Source organism: Porites lutea, chromosome 13 (genome assembly GCF_958299795.1).
Source record: "Porites lutea chromosome 13, jaPorLute2.1, whole genome shotgun sequence".
NCBI lineage: Eukaryota > Metazoa > Cnidaria > Anthozoa > Scleractinia > Poritidae > Porites > Porites lutea.
Window position 1 is genome coordinate 18,272,519 of NC_133213.1, and position 23,791 is coordinate 18,296,309.

Genomic DNA, 23,791 nt, shown 5'->3' on the forward strand with positions numbered 1-23,791 from the left:
TTTTAGCTTGCTGGATTCTTTTGAAAAGTGGATAATGTGTCGGGCTCGAAATGTCTTCCATCTTTCTTTTGTTGGTACTTGAAAAAGCACTGCATGTCACAGAAGCCTGTCAAGATGATCAGGTGCAGGTATGTTTGTTAATTTCGTTTCAAAGGAACTTCTTGTGTTTCTTCCGCGTAATGTCTAGATCTCTGCCAGTTCATTCTTGTCTTGTTAACTGTGACCAACAGTGTACGATAAAATTTTCAATCATGGACTAGAATCTTCTTCTTAACTAAGACTACAATTCAGCTTCTTCATCAGCTTCATTCTCAAATAAACACAGGTTAAAATTTGGAAGGACGAAGTCAAAATCCAAGTCCTTAAGGTTCACAGACATATTACGGTTTTCTTGCTTGAAAGGAAATGTGTCCTTTCAAACCTTTACCTTGAAAGGACATATTCAAAAATTGGTCGGTCATTAATTGGCATACCATATTTACTCAAATAAGCACCAAGTCACTTATTAAAAGAAATAACCTTTCCTCCGAATTTCTTACGATTCTAGACATAATTTGCATAAATCTCAAGCTTTGAAAAAGAAATGAAATAGTCTAAATAGACCAGTAGAATGGGAATGATTGCTTCCCATCATCTGGCAAGTTCATTAAATTTTGCTTGAATGTGATTTTTATTCAGAAGGAAGCGGGCGTAATTCAGGAAAATGAAATGTTGGTTTAGAACATTTCTTCATGTTTATTTGTATTTGTTACAGTACGTTGCTGAATGTGCTCATTAACGAATTCACCACTGGTTATTCTGAAGAAAAAGTGCCCAGGACACTAGTAGTTTTGAAAATGGTAATTCAGTTCAGAGAAGAAAAAAAAGCGTACACGATCTTTAAATGAAAATTTACGTGTAGTACTGACAAGCCTCATGTAATTAAAAATACATCATTACAAAGGAACCAAAGCAACGATATTTATTTCATTGAAAATATTCCCAAAACCACCAATAATGCTGCACATGTCTTATAACATGAATTTGCATCCCTGTGGTATTGAGTTAAAAGAATATCTTGTTTTTTATGGTTCACAGCCAACGTCAAAGGTAGGCAGTCATCATTTGCACTGGTTTGAAGATATTTTATTTCATCTCTCCCAATTCATGACTAAATTTACTTTTGAACAATGCCTTTCCTTCTGGTTGTTGTTCAAACTGGCAAAGAAATCGCGTGGAAAGTTTTCTTGTTCATCTTACAAAACTTTCTTCATCTTTCATATCGCTGAAACAGGCAGCCATTAGTTTCAAAGCATGTGCTTCCAGTTGCATGAATTAGATTTCTATATATGGAAAGTAGATCCCAGTAATTCCTCAACAAAGAGAACTGCTTCATTTCGCCAGATAGGAAGACGAATACGAAACGTGGACGTTTTCAAGGTTCCTCAAAATAGAGAGTCTTTCACTGGAATGCAAAGTTTATCTTTTTATAATGGTGTTTTACCTTGTAATATTTTCGAAGTCAACTCAGGGATGTTAACAAGCTTCTAAGACAAGAGCTAAGTCAATTAAGTGCTCGGACATTATATCCGAACATATTGCAATGTTAGTCAGACATTTAGGACATTTTGATCGGACAATGTCCGATGTCCAGCAGTAATTTCCAGCGTTGTATGATAACTTTCTTTAAATCATTTTCAGAGTTAAAAACTAAGATTATTATATAAACACCAATGAAATACCAGGTGAGCTTTCGCATGAAAACTTGATATCTTCACATGTGAAAATAACATGTTATCTTCACATGTGAAAATAAGTTATCACCATTGCTATGGCTACGTAATAAATCGTGCCTTTCCCACCAAAAAACTATTTAAGTGAAATGGTTTGGTATTTCATTGGTGTTTATATAATTAATAGAACATTACATGTACATGGCCGCTTGGAGATACAAAATTTCTCTGCGCAGCAAATGATAAAATCTTTTTTCTGCATGAGAAGAGAAATTTCGTATCTCCATGCAGCTATGTAATATCCTCTATGTATTGTTCTGCCGTCTTGTTTGTAAAAACATCTTGGAATATTGACTAGTTTCAAATTAATTTCACCAGAAAGAATAAAAAATATGGATACAAAAAATGTACATTTCTCTGAAATACATGTATATTATTTAGCAGTTGGTCATTCAGTGAGGATTTTATATTTGAGGCTGATGCCGACAACCTCTTCTCTTTTTTACAGTGCAAGAATTTTGTAGTGAACATGTCACTTTATTTATATGTTTGTTAGTGTTCTATGTTCAATATTAAAATGCAAACTTTTACTTTGTTTTGTTTTTTTTTGTTTTGTCATCCAAATTATTTTATCTTACCTTGTGTGAGCTAAACTTGTACTTTGTTTGCCATTATTTTTTTGTCCTTTATGTCAATTCAACCTTTTTACATGTCCCCTTGTCAAACTATTTTTCAAAAATTTCTCAATTCAGTTTCAAGGTCCTGAGTTTTCAACTTGCTAAGTTGTGTAATTCAAAACGGTGAAAGTGTTGGTTTGTTTGGAAAAGACTTAAAAAGTTCCTTCTTTCTTAGTCACATATACATAAATATTAATTCACATGGTGTATCCTATATTCTTAGGAAACCTATAGTTCTCAGCCCCCAGCTTCTACACTGTACAGCTGCAGGGTGCAAAGAAAATCATTTTTACAGCTTGCCATTTGGGCAAGATGAAGCTAGCATTTACTAGCCCAGACATCATTTTAACTAGCCCCAAAGCTTTTTGACGAGCAGAATTGATTTCATAGTTCTTCTGTTATTCGAATTCCTCAAAAAACATCACTTGCCCGTCGGGCAAGTTAAAAACAGAATTCACTAGCCCAGTGGCAAAATCAACTAGCCCCGGGCTATCGGACACTACTTTCTTTGCATGCTGAGCTGTGTATACATGTAGGCTTCCTTACCGATTTGTTAATTAGATTAGTTTCTATCCTCTTCCATATTTTAAAATTTATTGTGCTTTGGTAAAATTATAAAATACAGTTAATGATAATGGTAAAATAAATGAATGAATGAACCTTTTTCTATTTTATATTAAACTTTCAGGAATGTGTTCTCAGTGGGCTTATGTCTGTGAACGGAAAGAAAGTTCTTCACATGGACCGACAGAAGTACTATGGTGGGGAGAGTGCATCAATCACCTCCCTGAATGATGTATGTGGATCGTTGATTTTTCTTGACAAATTTTCACCTTGACAGGATGCTTTATTTTGCCCTTTTTTTGTGTCATGGAGGTTATTAAAATTGCAGCCCTGAAAGTTTTCCCCTCGTTGGTTTGTTTTGGATGGCTTGATAGTGAAAACCAGTATTGTTCAGAGTAATTTTTTATCTTATGTACAGTGTAGTAGGACGTCGATCAAGGTAGTACAGTATCACTAGATGATTGCAGCAGCTAATGACCCAGAAATTAGCTTCCTTTTTTTCAGTCAATTGACATCATTGAAATAATTTGGTGCTTACACTGTACATGTAGTCGTATCATAAATGCTTATTTGTTGTTGTTGTTTTGAATTTTAGTTCTTTACGTTGTTTGGTAAGACACTAGATGATGAAAACAAGTATGGAAGGCCAAGAGACTGGAATGTTGATCTTATTCCCAAATTTTTGATGGCTGGAGGTAAGTTTAGATTTTTGTTAGTCAGTAGAAGAGAGTCACATCCAGTATAATTCCTTAAAGCTCCACAGATGACAAGAACTGGGATTTTACAGCTTTTAAACTCATTGCCAGTTGATGAGCTTGGGAACTGGTGCCTAAAAGGTTAACGGGGTGGAGGGGGGTGGGGGGGGGGGGGGACAAATGCGAAAAATAAGGCAAGGAGGTAACCAGGCAACCCTGGAAGTTGGAACCACCCCTACAAACGGCCACTAACTGGCACCATCATACTGAGAAAAACCTCAGTGGAAGAGATACTTGCCATGTGAAGTACTTACCTGCGCACCCACACATGACAGCAGGGAGAGAGGAGAGGGAGCAAGAATCTGCAAAGATTCGCCAACACAAAGCTTAAAGATGATCTGCAACGATCAGCGAGAGTAGCTTGCAAAATAATGCTAAAGGATAGTGGCCCTGAAAACCCGAAATGGGCTGCCCCGCACGTCACGCATGCTAATACGGGGATACCGCTGGCAGCATTGGCTCGAGATTAACTTAGCCTAAATAAAAATTTAGCCACATAAAAACTCAGTACATTTGATGCAAGCTGCCGCTAAAATACACTAGAAAATAAAGTCACAACAACTATTTCATGTAGAAAGCACTGAGACAGTCCAGGGAATCCCAGAACTGGAGAGAGAGTTTACCAAAGGAGCTAGGGTCCTTTCGTACATATAATGTACGATTGCTGTTTAAAGGGTTAAGCAACAACAACAAAGTGAATTCACGCTGTTTGAAGAAACTTTTCATTGTTGAAGAAGTTAACCATTGTTCAACATACCAACTTACCACTCACTATCTACAGTGCTCCATACATGTAGATAGTATGTTAGCCAATTAGATTGTAGAGTCTTTGAAAGTTTGCTAGTTGGTTTCTAACTTCAAGTTCAAGGTTCAAGTTTATTTCGCACTATTCAAGTTGGTACAGTATAAGATGGCTTACAGAATCGGTAGGTTAACAAATGATGAAAAGTAAATATGATATACAGGTTTGTTGATATGTGCACAGTGACCCAAGTAGCTGAAGCTTTCGTGTTGGTCACAGGTAATCTCTCTCTCCATGCTAAAGGATAGCGGCCCTGAAAACCCCAAATGGGCTGCCTCACATGTCACGCATGCTAATACGGGACACCTCTGGCAGCATTGGCTTGAGGTTAACTTAGCCTAAATAAAAATTTAGCCACATAAAAATCAGTAGATTTGATGCAAGCTGCCGCTAAAATACACTAGAAAATAAAGTCACAGAAACTAATTTTCATGTAGAAAGCACTGAAACAGTCCGGGGAATCCCAGAACTGGAGAGGAGTGGTGACTGTCTCATATGTCCATTCATTCATGGAAAAAATACAATGCATATTCACCAAACACAGGGTAGCCACTGTGATTAAACCTCAAACCACCCTCAGACAGGTTTTAGTTCACCCGAAGGACAAAGTTGAGAAGCACAAAAAGGCTGGAGTGGTGTACAAAATTCCATGCAGCCAATGCGAAAAGGTATATATCGGTGAAACAGGGAGACAGCTGGGAACCAGGATCACAGAACACAGAAAGGAAGCAGAAAAGATCTCTGACAGAAATTTCACAAGATCCACCCGCAGAGCTTCTACCAATGAACACCATAAATCAGCCATAACAGACCACGTCTGTCAGAACAATCATATTATGAATTGGGAAGCAAGTGAAATAGTTGAGCAGGAAAGCGACAAGTTTAAGCGATGGATTAAGGAATGCTTATGTATTAGATCGAACACTCCTACTATGAACAGGGACGAGGGAGCCTATCAGCTTTCTCCCATATGGACACAAGTGATCTCCACCCCCAAACCAGGGGGGAGGGGGCGTCTACAGAGTGACTTTGCGCAGTTATCGCAATAATTAACACCTTCAGAAGCCTATTTAAGGCTTCTGACACTTTTCATGTTTTTCAAGTTTTGATAAAGATGGCTGACAGTCATCGAAACTGTCAGCATCAATAAGACGTTAAGACTGGCTATGATTTAAGAACATTTAATCGACGATTTTTAGTACCTTTCCAACGAGTTTTGTCCATGCATGATTGTGGTTTGTCTTTGTAATAATTATACACCCTCCATTAGTCAGTTTTATTTGTCAGCCAAATTTTAAGGCACTGTAATATTGTTGTGTTGCGCTGTCTTGTTTTTGTTGATTGATATGGTATTACTTGCAACCTTGGCTGATATATAAAAATCAGGTGCATGTGGCATTCCACTGCCTATAAACCATTCCATTAGCCGTACGGAAATATTGCTTCTGCGTGCAGATGGTCTGTTTGGATCTGCTTTAGTGGGATTGCTTATAATTATGACGATTAGAACAGGCATCTAAAATAGTTTCGCTCCACACTAACTCTGGATCTAGTGGTCTGGGGTTCAAGCGTCGCCCAACGTGTTGTTTCTTTTTCCTTAGACAAGGAACTTTTTTTTTACTCCACTTTGTCTCTCTTCACCCAGGTGTATAAGTGTGTACTGGCGACATACTCCTGTGAGGTAACCCTGTAATGAACTAGCACCCTTCTAGGGTGGGGGGGGGGGGGGGGTAGTAGCAAGGAAATGCTAACCATGGCCGTTTGGACTTTTGCTGTGTGCCTTTATCTTTACCTTTTTTGTACTTCAAGATTATGGAGTATAGGCTTCATTTTTTTTCTTTATTTTTTTCTTTTGTTGTATTAGAAATTTATATTGAATATTATAAGAGGGGTACCCAATAAAGCTGTGGAAAAAAAAAGAAAAAAAAAATCTGCTTCAGCAGTTGATTGACATTTTTTTTGTGTTACTTCTGTTTTAGTTTCAAGAACAATGTAAGAAGAAATCCGAAGCCATTGTGCAAAAGCTTCAAAAGATTATCACCGCTACAAGCTCTGCTAGTACAAAAACTGAAGATGCTGCCACCGCTGTGAAGGATAATACTAATGAGACTTCTAAATTATGGAGTAGTGTTAGCACCAGGAAATGAGTACGTATTGCAAAGCAATTTTATTTTTTATTTATACCTATTTATTAACATCTTTCCTGTAACTACCAGGAAAAGTGGAATTGAGTAAACTGTAGAAAATACTTCTCAAATAATTATTATGAATAATTCATCAAAGGAAACAAAAAAGAAAGTCACAAACGTAAAAGTAAGGCTATAAAATAAAAGTTATCATGAAAATTGAGCAAAGTGTAGAATATGTACAATATCTGGATGAAATCCTCTAGTGTGACCATTCAAATGAATGCTATTGAGCAGTACTTTCCTGTGGTACTGTTTATAATACTGTACAGTGTGGTTCTAACTTTTGAGTGTGGCTGAAATCTTGAATTGTTACCATTCAAAGGAAAGCGTTTTTTCAGTACTTTCCTGTGGTACTGTTTATTATGGTGTACAAGGTGGTTTTAACTTTTTGAGCCCGTGGATGAAATGATTCAGTGTTTTGAATGTTCATACTTATAGGTGCAAAAATAGCGTCTAAGACCTTGACCATAATAAACAGTACCACAGGAAAGAACTGCTCATGAGTAGCTTTCATTTGAATAGTCAGACCTTAGGATTTCAACCACGATCTCAAAAGCTAGAACCACCTTGTACAGCGTAATAAACAGTACCACAGGAAAGTACTGCTCAGTAGCTTTTATTTTGAGTGGTCACACTGCAGGATTTTATCCACAGACTTAAAGACACTGTGTAAAAATTTGCTGAAAGCAAACTGAATGCATCTCGTTTCCTTTCCTTGAACGCACTTTTCAGTGCTAAAACAAAGCAGTGAAGCGTACCACTTTGTGTTCGATTTGATGTTGTTGTTATTCTTTTCTTTTTTTTTTTATGGTTTGTTGTTAGGCTTAATTCATTATCCAACCTCACAAAAGCGTCTCTGGACAAGGCTAAAGACAACACTCAGCAGATTAACAAGTAAGGCTTGCTATATTATGAAAGTGGTTCAATTTGCCAATCACAGCTGTCTGTTTTTCTTCCTATGTAGTTTTTCATTGTTCATTAATTAATTAATTTATCATTTCTTTTTCTTTAGTGTGATTACGGGTTTTATAAACCTTTACTCGTCAATCAATGATCATCTGGCAAAAAAAGCTAAAGAGTAAGTGTACACTTCTGATCTTCACTCTGACATGACTTTTACAAATTAACGAAAAATTAAATTTCCCGTTATTTGCCCTCGGCAGTATTTTTAGCGCTAAGGCTAGTGGGGCCGAGCAAATGCCTGAAAACAAATAATTCAAATGAAAGTAAACAGAGCTAAGAATCCCAACTGGCCGTAGACAAACCAGCTGGCTATTTACAAGCATGGTCGAGGATTTGAACTTGGGATAAACGAGAACAAATCCAGCTAGCGGTCAGGGCAGGACTTAAAGTCTGGGCCTCCGAATTACAAGTCCAGCAGAACTCTAACCGCTCGGCCATGATGCCTCCCTAACAAGGAGAAAAGGCAAAGTCTCCGAGAGAAACGCCAGTCTAAAATCCACGTGTCTCCTGAATCATTGATTGTTTTATAAATCCCTTTGCAGTGGCATATTCATCTTGTGAAGTCAATTGATAAAACCAATATTATGTCTTACTACCCACCTAAACAGCTTCATAGTTTCTTTTAAAACCTACCAGTTTATTCTTCGTAAGAATTCATCTTTTCCGACGTAGAATTTCTAGTGCACAATAAGTCAGAGTTTTACGACAAAAGAAGGTTTAATTGAACCCAATTTAAGTGGGTTTTAATTTTTGTTCAACAGACTGGACGAAACAATGACCGGGGAGTCGCAAAACTAGCGGCGGTTGGGGAAAGGCCAGACGCAGCCCTGATGGGCCAATGCTTGCATTCCAGTTTCCTGTCATTGGAATCGCCTCCGAGCCAGTGACGTTTTCGATGCCGTTGCCGTCTTCGTCGCTTAAGCTCTCTATTATCACAGATACCGTCACTGCAAAACTTGAAAGACTTTTTTTGGTGACCCCCCTTTACACCCAATTTTTTTTTTGCCTGGCCCCCCCATTGAAGCCATATTTTTTGGCATGACCCCCCTCAAATCCCACCAACCCCCGCTACCGGATAAAAAATGAACAGAGTGGTGTTAAAACGTAATCGACCTTAATTGTTTCAGTTTTTAGAGGGAAATGTTGTGGGTTTACACTGTTAGATCCAACACTTAATTGTATTATCTTGACCCACGTTTAAAAGGTTTTTAAAAAGGCTTTTTTATAGTGGATAGTGCACTTAGCCTATCCAGCTACTTTACAGGCACCCCATTCAAATACTGAGAAACAAATAATTCAAATACAACATAACAGGATTAAAAACCCCAACTGGCAGGAGGAATGCAACCAGTTGGCTTTTTACAAGCGTGGGCGAGGATTTCAACTCGGGACGACCGAGAACAAATCCAGCAAGTCGCCAGAGCGGGTCTTGAACCCGGGACCACTCAGCCACGCTTCCTCCTTTCTTATCTCGATAGCAATGGCCCAATTATGTTAGTATTAGCCCTACATTGCATTGTTAGAGTTGCTTTTCCCGCGCTATTATTGGTTGTATTTGCTTTTCCCGCGCTTTTATTGGTTACGTGCCTCTGTATTTGCACTTAGTTGTGATTGGTTCTTGTCTGTCGCTTCTAAGATTTGAGGGAACATTGCATTGATCTAGCCTGATAATTGTGAATCAAGAGCCAGTGTGTTTTTTTACTGATACACTTAAAGACTTGTAGCTTAAAGGGGGATTTAACTGCAATTAAACCGATATCCTATTTTTAACACTTAAGAAGGCAAAACGTCACGAATTTGTCAGTATAATCTTTGCATAAGTAGTCTAATGTATTAGCACAAACATTAAAACTTACAGAAGTTTAAAGCAATAATTTGAATTGATATGGCAAAATCCCATGAAACTCATTATAATTTGGTTGTTGCCGGAATGTTGGCTGGCCGTCAGCCTAAAGTCGCGTCTGTTTATCAAAGCTACTGTGGGCTTTCTGTAAGCCAGTGTTTAATAACCCTACAAAAAGGGATTATACGTTACTTGTCATCATTACAATTGGTTTCCATATCATTGCTTTCAGTGATACTTAACATATACATCAGTTTAGATACACAAAACGATAAATATATTTGAGGAAGTTGATTTTATTTGGGTCCAGTGTAATTATATAAAATGTATTTTCTGTACACATGTATTCACTGAAGGTACCAAACAATTACGGAGGTTAATTTCCCTTTTTTTTTCCTTCGTGGCTGAACCTCTCTGTATATGTCAGCTGATATGTTTGTAATAACACAAAAGGTTTTCTAAGAGTCCACGGTTTTCTGTTTCAGTTACTCACAGTATTATACCATTGGTGTGATTTGTTTTCATACAGCATAATATTAACTCGCCTAAAAAATAAAAAAAACTAGTTGCTTTGGGTCTGTACACCTAATTCAGTATAGAACCTTACCCTATTGCAGGGGTTTCAAGTGCTCAATAAGGTCTCTTAGGCTCGTACACTGTCCTAGCCCTGTTCAAGGCACAATTGTAATAACTCCTTAAAACAGAAGTCACAAAGAAATCTGGACAAGACACAGTCAAGTAACATCACCTGTCAATCAAAGTGTTTTGCTTTCTGCCTTCTCCCCAGTTACCCTTTGTACTAGAGAATATACGTATTTTAAAAAAGCCAAATGCATGCATGGAGTTAAACTGTGAAAAGTCTTCTTATATCTTATAACTTGCCATTTTCACTCGCCCAAAAGCGAAGGTTAAAAATTTTGTCGCGCAGCGCAGCGCGCGTATCGCGCGTGCATCGTAGCAGCCTGGCAAACTCGGTTGGCTCATATATATTTTTATTAAACATTGTCTTCTCATTGGCTAAGAAGCTACAGTTAGTTTTGAAAATCATCGCAACCTACATATTAGTTAGTTATCTGCTAGCAGATTACTGACTAATCCGTGAGTTTTGCACGGAATGCATGATTTCCAAGAGCAGTAACAAACATTGTTCCACGCGATGCTGTGTTTGCCCGTATTTTCTTCAAAACAACGTATAATAAAGAAATTGTTAGTTTCGGGTTTTTCGAGCAGGTGACACTATAATCACATGTTAAAACTGCTCCATGACGTCATAAATCAATTAGCAAGTTGAAATGTAATTCGTATAAGGATAACCTATCGCGATTAACCAATTCTGGTCTCCTTCACAGCTGTCTGTCAGATGCCCTTAAGTAAAGCTATTCGAGCCATTTTCTAGTCTTTATCTCGCGTAAAAGGATCCAAACTACCCAAAACTTTGCATACCAGTCGAATATTACGCTGGATGCTGTACCCGATGCTTAATAATATGTTGCGAAGCTCGAGCATGTGTAGAAGACAAAATCTGGTGAAGAAAGAAGTTTCACTGTCCTCTCAAGTTTTACCTTGGGTATGATTTGAAAGTTATCTTCCCCCCCCCCGGGGGCCGGGTACTCCCTTATATGACCAATACGGGGATGTGCCGCTGGGCAGGGTGTGGTTTTTGTCCTTTTTGTCCTAAACAGGGTTTGTATTTTAGGAATTTTTTGCCCTAAACAGGGTCAGGGTTTCAAACCCTCAGCGGCTCACCTCTACCCAAATTTCGGTCAAGAGAGTAGCTCATTCTGTCTTGTATTGGTCGAGTAACCCCCCCCCCCCCCCCCCCCTCTCAGCCCCCCACTGGGTCTTTCCCCTGCGCAAGTAAGTTTTCAAAGGTAATATTACCTTTAATTTGTGTCTATAAGTGACTTTTATTACATTTGTGACCAGGTATTACATTTGCCTTCAACAGGCCGAGGCCAAACGTCGAACTTTTCATGACACGAACCAAACCCTAATTTGGATCGACCTAAATTCAGTTAAGATCGTCTGTTGGGTCATACGTCGAACCAATCAACTAAATCAGATCAGTGCGGGATTAATTTTCTCGCGAATGAGGCTAGAAATACATATCATACGAACTTTTAATTTATAAGTTTAGTTTGTTACTTGTGAAGATCGATAGCGGAGATCTTCAGACGTTCGATCCGTCTGAAGCAGACGAATAGATAGAACGTGTTAAACGATCCACACTCATTCAGTTTAGTTAAGCTGAGCCAGACGTGGATTTTTTCATGAACTTAACTCAATAAGTTTGGTTCGTCTCATGAAAAGTTTGAAGTTCGGCCAAGACCCTGAAAAGTGCTCCTCACTGTGTATCGTTTGCCGACACGAAGATCTAACGCTGATCTAAGGGAGGGGTGACTGAGTTCACCATACAGTAAAAAAATTACCAGAGGTCTAGACCTTCTGGGGAGCAAAGCTCTACGGTTAAATAGCAAAGCTTAACTAGCCGAGCTAACTAAAATGGAGACACTGAATTAAGTTCTTAGTGTATTTATACCAGTTATACGTGAGCAAACAACTAAACTGTGTGACAGGAAAATGGCTCACAGTCAGGGCCAAAGTTACGACAAACTTTCAGATAAAAGGTGTCGACAAGAGAAATTAGAAAACTTGATGGTAAAAACACCGTCGGGAACGCGAATAAGCCCTCGGCTATGAAAAAGCAATCCTATGCATATCAAAAAGACGAGTAAATGTAAAACTGCAACATATTTTAAAAACTGATTCAACCTAGTAACTGAATACATTGGGGAATCTGACTCCAGTATTAGAATGGAGACCTTTCTCGGCGGTAACTTTAAACAATATAAAAACTACAACTATGTAAATAATAAAAGCGTAAAAAACTAAATCAAATTGCCAATAGGCACGTCTAAAGTGCCTCTGTCACATATGGTATAACAATGGTAATAAAAATTTACTACTGACTCCTGGTGTTCTTCAGGTGACTCTTGAACTAAAAGTTGCAAGTGCACAAGCTGTGCACACGACTAGTCCTAATATGGCACAAACATTTATCTTTGAACTACGAAAAGATTTAACTTATTATTATTGTCCCCAATTAGCTAAACCAATCGACACTTAATTAAAGTTCAGATTTCATTCTAATTTTTCTCGACCATTCTCGAAAAATAGACACCCCGGAAAGCTTCATTGTACTTCTTTTTTCACCATAAAAGTTAGAACGCTTCATTCCGTCGAAGGAGGTGAAGCCCTCTCCCGATGATCGCTCGATACTAAATGACATTCTCGCTAAAACTCATAGTAGAATGACGATGACTATCCAATTTTCCCGGTTCGCGCGCGCGCACTATTTAGACTACTTAGTATTGGGAAAATCTCGTTCTCGTCCTCGTCTCAGAATCTAAATCTCTCTGATGATAAAAACAAGGTACGCAAATATTCCTCGGCTATGAAAGAGCAATCCTACGCATATAAAAAAGACGAGTAAATGTAAAACTACAACATATTTTAAAAAATTATTCAACCTAGTAACTGAATACATTGGCGAATCTGACTCCAGTATTAGAATGGAGACCTTTCTAGGCAGTAACTTTAAACAATCTACCATTAGAATAAAAACTACAAAGATGTTAATAATAAAAGCGTAAAAAACTAATTAAATTGCTAATAGGCACGTCTCAATTGCCTCTGTCACATATGGTATAACTTGGTATGACAATGGAAATAAAAATTTACTACTGATTTTTGATGTTCTTCAGGTGACTATTGATCAAGTTGCAAGTGCACAAAATGTGCACACGACTGGTCTTAAAATAAGCTATGGAAATTACACTAATCTTTGGAGTACGAAAACATTTAACTTATTATTATTACTACTTAGTATTGGGAAAATCTCGTTCTCGTTGTCGCCCTCGGGGTCTTAAAATCTAAAGCTCTCTTATAAGAGCATCATTCTCTCTTCCCCATTACGAGTTTCCAAGATTGAGAGGAACGCTCGTCTTCATTGTAACACAAAGAAATTGAGTTCAGCTTCAGATAAATCGGAACTGCTTTACCGCATGCTGCACCTATACAACACAAACAGCAAATAGCAACGTTAGAAAGCTAGCACAAGTAAAGGATACTGATTCCTACCTGTACAGTCTACACGACGGACACCTCTGTAAAACGGACACCTAGAGTTGGCCCCTGCCTTTCTTTACTGTCTTTACTTGACTCTCTAAAAGACAGACACCTCCCTCAGACGAACACTTAATGCCGGTCCCAAAATTGTCCTTCTCAGAGGGAGGTGACATGAAATACAATATTTTGACGATGTACCTAAAAATCTCTTAGAGCAATGGGCAACAAGCCTGCGTACCAAGCGTTTCCCTGCGGTTTCGGAGCAAAGAATGAGGAACGAGAAAAAAAAATGGTGTGAATAAAAGAGCGGGGATCAGGGGGGTGGGGAAGAAATGTAAGGTCTCACTCGACCAAACCCGAAAATCCCGTTCCTCGGTCTTTCTTTGCTCCAAAACCAAACGGAATCGCTTGCCACGCAGGCTAGGGGGTAACACTAAACTGGTTACTTCATCCTATCATTAGCATTATTGCAGTTTTAGTCAACTCGCTCTGAGATGGACACTTTTGGACCCATAACCTGACGTGTACCGTGTAACTTTCATAATTAATAGTCATATTGCCCTATGCAACAGCGTTTCCTGGATCAACTTATTTTTAGCATCATTTTGAGCACTTTTTCCCGTGATGATGGAGGCACGATGTCGTATGCGTGCGGATCCATAATACGATAATTACAAAAACAAGAAGAATTAAAATGGTTTCAAAACATCAGAAACACTATTTTCTAGTCTCCAGATTTTGATACCTAATTTGTAAGACTTATTTGATATTCAAAATCCGCGGTAAAATCGATCTCAAAATAAACTGGTCTGTGAAAATGCCGTTTCATTGGCACAAGGGAGTTGCTCGCTCCGTAACATGGGATCCTGGAAATGTAAAGAAATCAAGAGACTTGAAAGAAATGTTCTCGTTTCAGGCCAAATTCAGAGTCGTTTGTGTTGAACTTGACCTGTGATATGCAGCAGACTGATGCTAATTGGCACCTGTTGAGTTCGTTGTGATATAAAACGACATAAATAATTGCTAGTATAATTCATCCCAAAATACCTTGCTATTTATTAGACGCCTTCAAACTCAAGCGTTACGTCATCACCAATGAGAACAAATGGCGCCCAGTACTTCACTGCGCTAAAGCGGTCAGACTCTCTCAAGGATTTTATGGCTTTATTCAGGGCCTCACTGGCACTTCGTCCATGAACGAAGTGTTGGTAGAAAACTTTCATGAACTCCATAGTAGCTTTGTCGTCAATCGCCCACAGGGACACCAGAACAGCACGAGCACCAGCACCCAAAAATGCCCGTGCAATGCCGACCACACCCTCAGATTTGACTTCTCCCCGGGCACTGTGACAACAACTAAGTACCACAAGCTTTGCCCTTATCTGCGCCTTTAAAACATCTTTCATCGTTAAGAGATAGTCCTCCTTGTCTGGAATGGGGGATGAACGCGTTGTGTTTGGAGCCAAAGCGATTTCTCCTGTTTCCATTTTACCGTGAGCAGCAATGTGCACTAAAGCAACCGTGGAGATACGTGTTAAGACTTTATCTTTAGTTGCCTGCTTTCCAACGAGAGGTTCCGTTTGAAGTATTTCCCAATCATCTGCACTTCCTTTTCGGCCCACTCTAACTGCTCTGGCGTCATTCCTTCATAAACTACCTCCTGTACCCACGGATCGCCGACGAGAAGGGCGCCAGTCTTGCTGTGCCAATCTGCTGGACAATTTTGGATTAGTCGCAGACTAGAAAGGGAGGGAAGAAGACGAATTCTAAAAGTGTCGCAGAGGTACTTTGATTCCAAGTTCATGAAAGCAGCATAAGGCGCCAAACACAGAGGTCCTTGTGGGACAATCACAACCTCATCGCCCTGGAGTAAGTCTCTTATAGGGTCTATAACAACATTGTACCATGTTTGTAATGACGTTGTCTCAAAATATGAAGGATGAGACTTTGACTTACTGTATCTTTCTTCCGCTAACTTTTTATCGCTTGGGTTCCTTAACGAACGATCCTCACAATTAACATCAGCTCTCACTCCTATTTCTTCACGTGCAGTCTCTAATAGAGACTGTAAATAGGTTGTGACGGAAATATCAATCTCAGTTCTTCTAGTTTTGATTTCATTTCCTTTCTCGTTCACCCAGAGAACTATTCCTCCCTCGCTGATACCCATGAAAGCTGTATTTGGTGGTAAGTAACAAGGAAAGTCGTTTGGTCTTGCAGAAAGTGTTCCTATTTCTGGTCGTAGCCCTTTAAGGCCATACTTGAACTCCAGAAGATCACTTAAAGCTTATGCACTTCCTTTATCAGCAGTTAAAAGTGCCTCGATGATTGTACCTCCCTTGAACTGCAGCTCCCATACCCTCGAAATAATACGATCATACGTATTCCCAAAGCTAATCTTCCATTCGTCATTAGATAAGAGATTTCCCCTGATGTGGTCGAAGGCTATAACACTCTTCTTATAATACTGAACGGCTTTCTGGAATTCTCCAACACTGTGATAGGCGTCGCCAAGATTACAGTTCGCTATTCCTTCTCCTGCCCTCTGACCTAATTCTCTGGATATTTTGAGGTTTCGTTCAAGGTAATCTATGGCTTTCTGGAAATTTCCAAGACTGTTATAAGCGTTGCCAAGATTACCGTACGCTATTCCTTCTCCTGCCCTGTCTCCCACTTCTTTCGAAATTTTGAGGTGTCGTTCATGGTGCTCAATAGCTTTCTGGAAATTTCCAAGACCGTAATAGTCGTTGCCAAGCTGAGCATCCGCTCTTCCTTCTCCTGCCCTGTCTCCCACTTCTTTGGAAATCTTGAGGTATTGTTCATGAAACTCAATGGCTTTCTGGAAATCTCCAAGACATTGATAGTTGTTGCCAAGATTACCATACGCTTTTCCTTTTCTTGTCCTGTCTCCAACCTCTTTCAAAATTTTGAGGTGTCGTTCATGATACTCTATGGCTTTCTGAAAATCTCCAAGACTGTAAAAGTCGTTACCAAGATTACCATACGCTTTTCCTTCTCCTGCCCTGTCTCCAACCTCTTTCAAAATTTTGAGGTGTCGTTCATGGTACTCTATGGCTTTCTGAAAATCTCCAAGACTGTAATAGTCGTTACCAAGATTACCATACGCTTTTCCTTCTCCTGCCCTGTCTCCAACCTCTTTCGAAATTTTGAGGTGTCGTTCATGGTACTCTATGGTTTTCTGAAAATCTCCAAGACTGTAATAGTCGTTACCGAGATTACAGTACGTATTTCCTTTCCCTGCTCTGTCTCCCACTTCTTTCGAAATTTTGAGGTCTCGTTCGTGGTACTGTATGGCTTTCTGGAACTCTCCAAGACTGTAATAGGCGTTGCCAAGATTACCGTACGCTTTTCCTTCTCCTGCCATGTTTCCCACTGCTTTCGAAATTTTGAGGTGTCGTTCATGGTACTCTATGGCTTTCCGGAAATCTCCAAGACTATCATAGTCGTTGCCCATATTACAGTACGCTCCTCCTTCTCCTGCCCTGTCTCCCACTTCTTTCGAAATTTTTAGGGCTCGTTCATGGTACTCTATTGCATTCTGAAAAACTCCAAGACCTTGGTAGGCGTTACCAAGATTACAGTACGCTCCTCCTTCTCCTGCCCTGTCTCTCACTTCTTTCAAAATTTTGAGGTCTCGTTCAAGGTACTCTATGGCTTTCTGGAAATCTCCAAGACTGTTATAGGCGTTTCCAAGATTACAGTACGCCTTTGCTTCTCCTGCCCTCTCTCCCACTTCTTTCGAAATTTTGAGGTGTAGTTCATGGTATTCTATGGCTTTCTGGAAATCTCCAAGATTGTCGTAGGCGTTGCCAAGATTACAGTACGCTTTTGCTTCTCCTGCCCTGTCTCCCACCTCTTTCCAAATTTTGAGGTGTCGTTCATGGTATTCTATGGCTTTCTGGAACTCTCCAATACTGTTATAGGCGTTGCCAAGATTACAGTATGCTCCCCCTTCTCCTGCCCTGTCTGCCACTTCTTTTGAAATTTTCAGGTTTCGTTCAAGGTACTCTATGGCTTTCTGGAAATCTCCAAGACTGTTATAGGCGTTGCCAAGATTACAGTACGCTCTTCCTTCTGCCGCCCTGTTTCCTACTTCTTTCGAGATTTCGAGGTGTCGTTCATGGTACTCTATGGCTTTCTGGAAATCTCCAAGACCGTGATAGGCGTTGCCAAGATTACAGTACGCTCTTCCTTCTCCTGCCCTCTCTCCCAGTTCTTTCAAACTTTTGAGGTATCGATTATGGTACTCTATAGCTTTCTGGAAATCTCCAATACTGTGGTAGGCGTTGCCAAGACTGCAGTATTCGTTTGCCTCTATACCCCTGTCTCCCACTTCTTGTCCTTTCTCCGCCATTTTAACGAAAAGGTGCGGATATGATAGTTGTGGCCCGTTGAAAAATTTCTTTTAGCCCTCGGACACTTTTTGCTTCATTGGGTATTTCAGCTCACTTCCTAAAAAAAGGTATAAATATTTTGTGATTTCATTTTCAGGTTTATGCAATTTTTCGTAAAAAAGCTAGCTCAGGATGAAGTGAAATACAATATATTTGAGTTATAGCAAGATATTATATGCCGTTTAAAGAATGAACAAGAGCATATACACGACCGCAAGGTTATTGAACGCTTTCAATCTCTGATATAGAACAACTCATTCTTGCACTAACATTTAGATGTGGGGTTATTTTGGTCTAAAATATTGGACGTCAATTTATCAGGTATAAAGCCACTCATTAAACATTAATTTCTTTTTATTATTCATTCAAAATGTTTCTAAGTTCTGAACGAGATTATCTCCTAGTAGACTTTCTTCAAATCTTTAGCCTTTTTCCAGGAGCGTCGCGTTGATATGCGCACGTACGCTCGTGCGTACAGCTGAAATTTTGAAAAAAAGATTTATACTGAGAGGATTTTTATCATTAAATCGTCACAAAAAAAATCGGGATGATTGATAAGTCTTTCCCATTTTATTGGTGTATTTGCCCGTACCCTTTGGTGTATTTGCCCGTAACCTTTGGTGTATTTGCCCGTCCCCTTTGCTTATAATTCTTTTAACGGCGTCACTGCTTTCCCCTTTTTTCCCGTAAATACTGTACCCTACCGATGACACTAGAGATGTAAATTATATTTCCCTCGCATTTATTTACTGAAAATTTTCTGCGGAAAACGCAGGAAATGGCATTTCTGAGCCCAAAAATTTGAAAAATTTTCTGCGGTAGCATGATTACAGACCTCCCTAATACGTCTGACCCGCTACACCCCTAATTTCCAGTTGTATAGGGCGTTTTCACATGACGTCACGGCGGCCATATTGGTGTTCCAAAACAATGAAATGGCGGCCATGTTGGTGTACCAAGAAAATCTTTCGGGAGTTTAACTCTCTTCTCATGTAAATGATTTCTTTTGTTCCAATTAACTAGCATAGATACTGGCCACGTGATTGAAAACGCTATATTAGACCTGAGTTGCACGTCGATTACTGTGATTACCACAGCACTTAATTCATTTGTGCGATGTCATGTTGTTAAAATAAGTCGAAATATTTACTAAGTCTACTTATTATTATGCAAGGTTTGGAAATATTTTCGTATAGCCTCATACAATTTCACACAAATAGTTAATATGAATAGTCTATACAGGCATGCATAATAAACGTATGAGGCTTCAAGAACCGAGCGCCATCTCGGAGAACGATCGCTACGAAAAGTCCTGTCATCTGAGCGATACTGGGGATCGTATTCTGTGAACACATAAGGGAGTTCTAGAGTAAATGCAGTCAATTTTAATTGGCTAGATTTAACATGTTAATATGCCTACCTCATAAAACGGTGATCTTGATACTTGTAATTCGCAACAATTCCCCGAATAATTCGCTTGATTTCACACGAAAAATGGGTGTACAAGGGAATCACATTTAAGGCAAGGTTTAATACACTTCGTCTTTCCTTCACAAAATAAACTGGATGTCCACAAAACTTTGCAAAAAAAGAAAGATGAACTACTCTGCGTGGCAGGCGATAGGGTTTTTTATAACTTTGATCAAATAACGTCAGCAAAAAGTGACGTGAGTGCTTCCACAAATATACTAACTTGCAAAAAGCAGTCATCTGGAAAAATTTTTAAAAAAAAACTACAGGGGGATGGAACTGAGTGTCACATATAGGACCCAAAACACTGTAACCAACACTTTTCGTAACTAAAAGTCAAAAACGAACCAATGTGTTGTGCTAGGCCTATGTCACGGTGTTTTTACCGACCTGTATACCATAAAATTCCGAAAATAAACCTCGGGGCTTATATTTTTCAAAGGCCCTTTTTGAGGGACTTATTTTTAGAGGGGCTGATATTCGGAGAGGCTTATCTACGGAGGGAGATTTGCGTTTCAAAATCGATTGGGCTAGCCTTATAGTTGGAAGGAAATTTACCGTTTCTGCTTCGTCTTACTTTGTATTTGAGGGCAATTTTGTAAGTGTAGCCCCCCCCCCCCCCCCCGGGGGGGACTTATATTTGGAGGGGCGAATTAACAGAGGGTTTTTTGCGTTACCGGTTTGGGGGGCTTATATTTGGACGGGGTTATACTTGGAGGAGCTTATTTTCAGAATTTTACTGTATCTTAACTTAAGTTTTTAATAGAGCACTTTATCCCGCGTATGTAGGCTCTGCTCCGTCGTTAGGCGTATTCAAAACTGAAAGCTTTAGGGAGGAAATGAAAACTAAACGTCGTTATATGACCAAAAAAAGCACTTTCAGGTTTTTAGGTTTTGCTGACTGGTTTGTGAGACTTGACAGACTTAAAAATTCGCGATTCTGAAAATGATGTGGTCTGTGAAAACGCCGTGACGGAAGTACATGGAAGTTGCGGGCTCCACGACAGTGTTATAGGCTTCTGTGTGGAATCTTCCAAGGAGAAAGTTGATCTGCGACTTCCTCTTTTTCTCCGAACACAGGGCCGGATATCGCGTGTACGGACGTGATTTGGAGTAAAGTGTTGCAGGTCTACGTGCGCTGTCGTTTGCGGGGAGCCGGGCTCTAACTTTGTTACGTGGAGTTGGTAGGTTCTGCTGGATCCGTTGTCCCCAGTCTTTTAATGGAACCCCACTGGTACAGGTCGCCTCATGGAAGGGAATCCGCATTCCGGAATCCCAGAAGTCTTGCCTGTGGAATCCAGAATCATGGCCTTTGAAATCTGGAATCTCAATAACAATTAAAGTCCAGTATCCAAGTCCTGCATCAGAGATCAGACTGGAATTCAGTGCCTGGAATCTGGGATCCATGACGTGGAATCTGAATACAAGACAATCTTGGATTCCCTTACATTTGAGTGGAGTACGCGCCTCTCAAGGGAAATTAAATATTTTGGGGCACTTCAATTGCTGGCTTCAATTTCCCCTTGAAACCTAACGTTCTCTCCTGGTCACAAAGTATTTGTTCTTTTTACTTCCACCCTCTTTCTCCAACTCCATCATGAAGTCAGTTGCCAATTCCATGCTACTTGTCGCAGTGTTGATTGTATGTGTTCACCGTAAATGATCTAATAAACGCCTGCGGGGTGTTTATTTTATTTTGAGGGTTCAAGAGGGGGGCAAATCTCAACATCGGTGTCAGAATCCTTGCTTAGGATCATTTTTGTCCTCATTAGTCTTTCCTTACTTTGACCATAACATTGAACAAGTTACAATGTGCTAACCCTTATTAATTAGCAGGAAATTGAGTAAATTTAAATGATTTTGCGCTTTTTTTGGCCAATTTCTTGTAAGACAGGGGGCGTTTATTAGAGAGGGGCTACTTATACAAACTTAACGTTGCGGAGGGGCGTTTATTAAATAAGAGGCGCTTGAAAGGGAAGGTAAAGGAGATTTCGCGCCCAAATTTCCCTTACTTTCCTTTTGGAACGTTTGCCACGCACGCTAGCAGGTAACCGGGAAAATAATAGTTTTATCAAAGGAAACTCCCAAGTATTTCGATTTTGCCTCGATTAATGAATGTAGAAAGCTAAACCACTGAAGCAACAAAACTGCTGACAACCATTAAAACTCAAAAACATGTCATCGCGGGTAACCCAGCTAGTTATGCGCATGCGTTGAAGCCTGTGGAAAGAGCAATAAAGGCCAAAACATTTATTGTATGGTCGATAATAAATGACAACTTTGTGCTGCAAAACTAGACAAAATTGTTAAATATGGAAGCAGTTTTGTATTTTCAAAGGACCCTGAAAAAGGAAGGCCGTGCCTTCCGAAGTATTGGTAACAACAATTATTATTTTCCAGAATGTAAAATCAGCCTTGCTTCTTTTGCTCCATATTTTAATTTATAGCTGATTAGATCGTTGAAATATTAGGACGCAGACCTGCTATTTTGTAACGTTGGTCCTTGCAACCGAAATAGAATTTAAACTGGATTTGGCTTTACACGTGGAAGAAATTTATGCTCGTAATGACGAATATTTATGCCGAAATTACGCTGGCACAATCTGTAGAAACACTAGCTGTTAACCCTTTAAACCCTCAAGATCAAAATTTGAAATCTCATTTGTTGCCCCTATTCATTTCCTACGGAAGTAGTGGGGAGAAGTTGATAAAATATCAAGCAAATTCATCTTGTGTGATCATGTCCGTAAGTCCGTAAGAATGGAGACCTTTCTAGGCAGTAACTTTGAACAATCTGCCAATAGCCAATAACAATCAGTACAACTATGTCAATAATAAAAGCGTAAAAACTACATTAAATTGCCAATAGACACGTCTAAAGTGCCCTATCACATATGGTATAACAATGGATATAATGATCGATAGTGGTAAGATCTCAATTCATCGTTTTATTGCGACAACGCTGTTTCGTGTGGTCAGAGAATGGCCACACTCATCAGGCAATATTCAGGAATGACCGTAAAACCTTACCACTATTGGTCATTATAGTCACTGCTCCTCTCAGAGTAGAGCGCTCTCCAAAATTTATTCTATTCAAGTTTAAGAAGTATAACAATGGATATATAGATTGACTACTGATTCCTGATGTTTTAGAAAAAACGTACGCGAATAATCCTCGGCTATGAATTTCCTACGCATATCAAAAAGACGAGTAAATGTAAAACTACAATATATTTAACTGATTAAACCCGGTAACTGAACAGGGAATTTGACTCCAGTATAAGAATGGAGACCTTTCTAGGCAGTAACTTTGAACAATCTGCCAATAGCCAATAAAACTCAGTACAACTATATCAATAATAAAAGCGTAAAAACTACATTAAATTGTCAATAGACACGTCTAAAGTGCCCTATCACAAATGGTATAACAATGGATATATAGATTGACTACTGATTCCTGATGTTTTAGAAAAAACGTACGCGAATAATCCTCGGCTATAAAATAGCCATCCTACGCATAGACGAGTAAATGTAAAACCACAACATAATAAACTGAATAAACCTTGTAACTAAATAGGGAATTTGGCTCCACTATTAGAATGGAAACCTTGCTAGACAATAACTTTCAACAATCTGCCAAAAGAAAAAAACTGCAACTATGTAAATAATAAAAGCGTAAAAAACTATATTAAATAGCCCATTTCCGGGTTCCCCCAGGCCTCTGTTTCAGAACGAGGGTAGGTGCTCATCCTTTGATATTGGAATCATTTTCATTCTCATGCAAAGAAAACTCATTTTCACAAGAAAGGTTGTGCACCTAGCCTCATTTTCAAACTGAGGGTTTTTGGAACTCGAAAGTGGCATATTTCCAAAAGAGACTCGTCTCAAGCGCCTTTGTAACATATGATATCACATTATGGAAATAAAAATTGACTACTCAATTGATTCCTGATGTTCTTCAGGTGACTATTAAACAAGTTGCAAGTGCGCATGCTCAAGCTTTGCACACGACTGACTAGTGGTAAAATAAGCGACGAAAACTACACGCACTAATCATTGGACTACGAAAAGATATAACTTATTCTTATTGTCCCCAGTTAGCTTGTATCAGCTAAACAAATCGACACTTAACTAAAGTTGTTTTCTTGTGTTATTTAATAGAGAGCTTTCGATTTGAGGAAGAGGATGACCACGAGAACGACATTTCAATTTACGTTTTCTCGCTATTCTCTAAAAATCGACACCCTGGAAAGCTTCATCGTACTTTTTTTCA

General features: G+C 39.2%; 1 protein-coding gene, 1 long non-coding RNA gene and 1 pseudogene across 2 annotated transcripts in view; 2 read left to right on the top strand and 1 right to left on the bottom strand.

The window, feature by feature from the left end:
- Window positions 1–6,543, top strand: part of LOC140922707 (rab GDP dissociation inhibitor beta-like) — a 7,753-nt gene extending 1,210 nt beyond the window's left edge. The window contains exons 2-4 of the mRNA XM_073372714.1: window positions 3,078–3,185; window positions 3,549–3,648; window positions 6,490–6,543. Of these exons, the coding sequence (XP_073228815.1) occupies window positions 3,078–3,185; window positions 3,549–3,648; window positions 6,490–6,506 (225 nt within the window). The 3' untranslated portion in view covers window positions 6,507–6,543. The remainder of the gene's footprint in view (window positions 1–3,077; window positions 3,186–3,548; window positions 3,649–6,489) is intronic.
- LOC140922489 (uncharacterized) overlaps window positions 1–23,791 on the bottom strand; it is a 52,574-nt pseudogene that overhangs the window by 23,536 nt on the left and 5,247 nt on the right.
- LOC140922708 (uncharacterized) lies at window positions 6,552–7,762 on the top strand. Its single transcript, XR_012164096.1, has 3 exons — window positions 6,552–6,657; window positions 7,522–7,593; window positions 7,712–7,762. It is a non-coding gene; the product is annotated as an uncharacterized lncRNA (long non-coding RNA).